The 4,708-nt window shown below is 41.6% G+C and overlaps 1 protein-coding gene across 1 annotated transcript; it reads left to right on the top strand.

Moving 5' to 3' along the window:
• Positions 1-211: 211 nt before the first annotated feature.
• LOC133261527 (olfactory receptor 5B12-like) lies at positions 212-1,156 on the top strand. Its single transcript, XM_061439995.1, has one exon. The coding sequence runs from the start codon at positions 212-214 to the stop codon at positions 1,154-1,156; it is 945 nt and encodes a 314-aa protein (XP_061295979.1).
• Positions 1,157-4,708: the final 3,552 nt, after the last annotated feature.

Here is a 4,708-nt window from a genome sequence, read left to right as displayed (position 1 = left end):
TTATATTATCTTAAAAATTCTTTAAGCTAGAATATTCTGTGTTTCTACCATTGTTTAAAAATTAACTTTTGTTGTTACATCCATGTTAAACTGAGCGAATTCTCCTATAAGGTATACCTTGGATAGTATACCTTATATAGTTATACAGTTACAACCCAGATCCACTTTTCTCATTGATATAGTGCATTTTGATAATGCATAAATAACCCCCATGGAGAACAGTACAGTCGTGACTGAGTTCATTCTCGCCGGGATAACTGATGACCCACAACTGCAGATCCCACTCTTTCTAGTGTTCACGCTCATCTACCTCCTCACTCTGGTTGGGAACCTGGGGGTGATCACGCTGATCCTGCTGGACTCTCGTCTCCACACTCCCATGTACGTCTTCCTCAGCCACCTCTCCCTGATGGACTTTGGTTACTCCACAGCCGTCACTCCCAAAGTGATGGCTGGATTCCTCACGGGAGACAAGGTCATTTCCTACAAAGCTTGTGCTGCTCAGTTTTTCTTTTTTGCTGTCTTTCTCGTTGTGGAAACTTTTCTCTTGCCTTTAATGGCCTATGACCGTCATGCAGCAGTGTGCAAGCCACTCCATTACACCAACATCATGACACCAAGAGTGTGTGCCTGGATGGTCGTAGCGGCCTACGTCCTTGGTTTTCTAGTGGCCTCTGTGCACACTTGGAATGCATTCAGTCTCTCTTTCTGCAGATCCAACGTGATTGATCACTTTTTCTGTGATGCTACTCCTGTCCTGGCTCTCTCATGCTCAGATAACAACAGAAGCGAGATAGTGTTTTTTGTTTTGGTGAGCTTCAATATCACCTTTACTCTCCTGATCATCTTGATCTCTTACCTGTTTATCTTTGTCACCATTCTGAGGGTGCACTCATCTGAAGGACATCAGAAGGCCTTTTCCACCTGTGCGTCCCACCTCACTTCCATCTCCATCTTCTATGGGACAGGCGCCTTCATGTACCTACAGCCCGGCTCCCACCATTCCATGAGCACAGACAAGATGGCGTCTGTGTCCTACGCCATAATCATCCCCATGCTGAATCCGCTGATCTATAGTCTGCGGAACAAAGAGGTCAAGTGCGCCCTAAAAAGGGCTGTCGGTAAAGCAACGTCTTCTCTAAGATTCATATCTTAATTATATAGAAACAACTGTAGTATGGTTTCCTATACTTGCTAGGGAAAATACTGACTTGCTAGGTCAATAATTATCTAAATATTTTATGTCCTTTCTCAAGTTCTTTTTGAGTCTAGAAAGCAAACATGTGGACAAAATGAGTTCTCAGGAATAATAACTTTAGGAGAATCTGCCATGAACCTATAATTTATATTTCAAATTTTCTTTTAAATTAATTTTTACTGCATATTTGTTTCCATAATTACCCACATTCATATGTATATTTATGCTTATATGCATATTTAAGTACATGCCTACATGCATCTTACCAACGTAAACCACATGCAACTCACACACTCATGAGTGAACAGAAAAATGAGTTCAAGAGACAAATGGGACTTGTCTAGTTTTATAGTATAGCCTGAAGCAATGGTTTTGGTGTCTGATAACACATTCTTAAATATTAATCTGTATGTTTTTAAATAGAAATAAACATTTGGTATGTGAATTTAAACACACACACACACAACTCTTTATTTGAAGATATTTCATTTTAATACTTAATATATATCCCGAATATCCTTTGCTCTAGGTTTACTATGGAGTGCTTTTGTCTTATTCTTTTTTTCAATGATAATAAACATCATTATATGAACCTTTTTTTTTTTTTTTTTACTTTTTATTTCTTTATGGCTCTTCTGGTTCTTCATGGCCTCATGCAGGCTTTCTCTAAATGTGATGAGCAGGGGCTGCTTTTCCGTGCAGTGCACAGGCTTGCCATTGTGGACGTCTCTGGCTTCGGAGCGCAGGCTCTCTGGGCTGGGCTCCGCACTTGCAGCTTGAGGCCCTAGAATGAAGGCTCAGTAGTTGTGGCTCACAGGCTTAGTGCTTGGCAGAATGTGAGATCTTGCCAGACAAGGGATGGGACCCTCACCCTCTGCACTGTTAGGCAGACTCCTAACCACTGGACAACCAGGAATGACCCCATATGAGCATCTTTATTTAGCTCAGTTTTCATCTTTATTGACACATTACCCATATTATCGTCTTCATGTGACAATTTTAATGAAAAAAGAATAGCAGAGTATAAGATAAGGAACTAATGAAAACATGTTTTAACTCACTGAAGTAAAAAAAATAACAACTTTTAAGTTTACAGTAAGCCTTGACTCTTTGTCTTCAGATGCTCAGCCCAGGACATATTTTATGTTCCTTCCTTCCTGTGGACAGTCAGGTCACCAATGGACAGATCTCCATTCAGACTCAAGTTGAAGGCTGAACTGACTGATACTTACACACTCTAAGAATAACCTAACATAGTTTTTACATTTGGGTATATTAGAACACCACACAATTGCACTCATCTCACAAGCTAGTAAAGTAGTGCTCAAAATTCTCCAAGCCAGGCTTCAGCAATATGTGAACCGTGAACTTCCTGATGTTCAAGCTGGTTTTAGAAAAGGCAGAGGAACGAGAGATCAAATTGCCAACATCCGCTGGATCATGGAAAAAGCAAGAGAGTTTCAGAAAAACATCTACTTCTGCTTCATTGACTATGCCAAAGCCTTTGACTGTGTGGATCACAATAAACTGTGGGAAAAAAACAAAACAAAACAATAAACTGTGGAAAACTCTAAAGAGATGGGAATACCAGACTACCTGACCTACCTCTTGAGAAATCTGTATGTAGGTCAGGAAGCAACAGTTGGAATTGTACATGGAACAACAGACTGGTTCCAAATAGGAAAAGGAGTACGTCAAGGCTGTATATTGTCACCCTGATTATTTAACTTATATGCAGAGTGCATCATGAGAAGCGCTGGACTGGAAGAAACACAAGCAGGATTCAAGATTGCTGGGAGAAATATCAATCACCTCAGATATGCAGATGACACCACCCTTATGGCAGAAAGTGAAGAGGAACTCAAAAGCCTCTTGATGAAAGTGAAAGAGTAGAGTGAAAAAGTTGGCTTAAAGCTCAACATTCAGAAAATGAAGATCATGGCATCTGGTCCCATCACTTCATGGGAAATAGATGGGGAAACAGTGGAAACAGTGTCAGACTTTATTTTTCTGGGCTCCAAAATCACTGCAGATGGTGACTGCAGCCATGAAATTAAAAGATGCTTACTCCTTGGAAGGAAAGTTATGACCAACCTAGATAGCATATTCAAAAGCAGAGACATTACTTTGCCAACAAAGGTCCATCTAGTCAAGGCTATGGTTTTTCCACTGGTCATGTATGGATGTGAGAGTTGGACTGTGAAGAAGGCTGAGCGCTGAAGAATTGATGCTTTTGAACTGTGGTGTTGGAGAAGACTCTTGAGAGTCCCTTGGACTGCAAGGAGATCCAACCAGTCCATTCTGAAGGAGATCAGCCTTGGGATTTCTTTGGAAGGAATGATGCTAAAGCTGAAACTCCAGTACTTTGGCCACCTCATGAAAAGAGTTGACTCATTGGAAAAGACTCTGATGTTGGGAGGGATTGGGGGCAGGAGGAAAGGGGATGACAGAGGATGAGATGGCTGGATGGCATTGCTGACTCGATGGACCTGAGTCTCAGTGAACTCCAGGAGTTGGTGATGGACAGAGAGGCCTGGTGTGCTTTGATTCATAGGGTTGCAAAGAGTCGGACACGACTGAGTGACTGAACTGAACTGAAGAGTGGCATGGCAAATAGATGGGGAAACAGTGGGAACAGTCACAGACTTTATTTTTGGGAGCTCCAAAATCACTGAAGATGGTGGCTGCAACCATGAAATTAAAAGAGGCTTGCTCTTTGGAAGAAAAGTTATGACCAACCTCGACAGCATAGTAAAAAGCAGAGATATTACTCTGCCAATAAAGGTCTGTCTAGTCAAAGCTATGGTTTTTCCAGTAGTCATGTATGGATGTAAGAGTTGGAGTATAAAGAAAGCTGAGCACTGAAGGAGTGATGCTTTTGAACTGTGGTGTTGGAGAAGACTCTTGAGAGTCCCTTGGACTGCAAGGAGATCCAACCAGTCCATCCTAAAGGAGCTCAGTCCTGGGTGTTCATTGGAAGGACTGATGCTAAAGCTGAAGCTCCAATACTTTGGCCACCTGATGTGAAGAGCTGATTCATTAGAAAAGACCCTGATGCTGGGAAAGATTGAAGGCAGGAGGAGAAGGGGATGATAGAGGATGAGATGCTTGGATGGCATCACTGACTCACTAGACATGAGCTTTAGCAAATTCAGGGAGATGGTGAAGCACTGGGAAGCCTGGCGTGCTGCAGTTCATGGGGTCGCAAAGAGTTGGACATGACTGAGCATCTGAACAACAAAAAACCATCAATCCCAGTGGTTATTGCTTTATGCAGGACAAGATCTGAGCTGTCCTTACTAGTTGTCCTTACTGATCCTATGATCTATACCAGTCTTTCTTCCTGACAATCTCAGTGTTTGGGATGAGCATTTTGTTTGCTTGGATTTGTTTAAAGATTTTTTTTTTTTCTGGAAAGAATGTTAAATTGCCAAAGAAATCTTGCTTACTATCCTATAGTTACTTGGCTTCTTTAGATTCTGCCAACTTCTTTGACAACTTGAAGCCTTA

The sequence above is a fragment of the Bos javanicus genome, chromosome 15 (assembly GCF_032452875.1).
Source record: "Bos javanicus breed banteng chromosome 15, ARS-OSU_banteng_1.0, whole genome shotgun sequence".
Classification (NCBI taxonomy): Eukaryota; Metazoa; Chordata; class Mammalia; order Artiodactyla; family Bovidae; genus Bos; species Bos javanicus.
Note: the sequence above shows the minus strand (reverse complement) of the source record. Positions and strands in the feature narration are given on the sequence as shown.

What these genes read in the sequence shown, in the direction of transcription:
- LOC133261527 (XM_061439995.1), top strand. Translation starts at nt 212, where the DNA reads ATGGAGAACAGTACAGTCGTGACTGAGTTCATTCTCGCCGGGATAACT.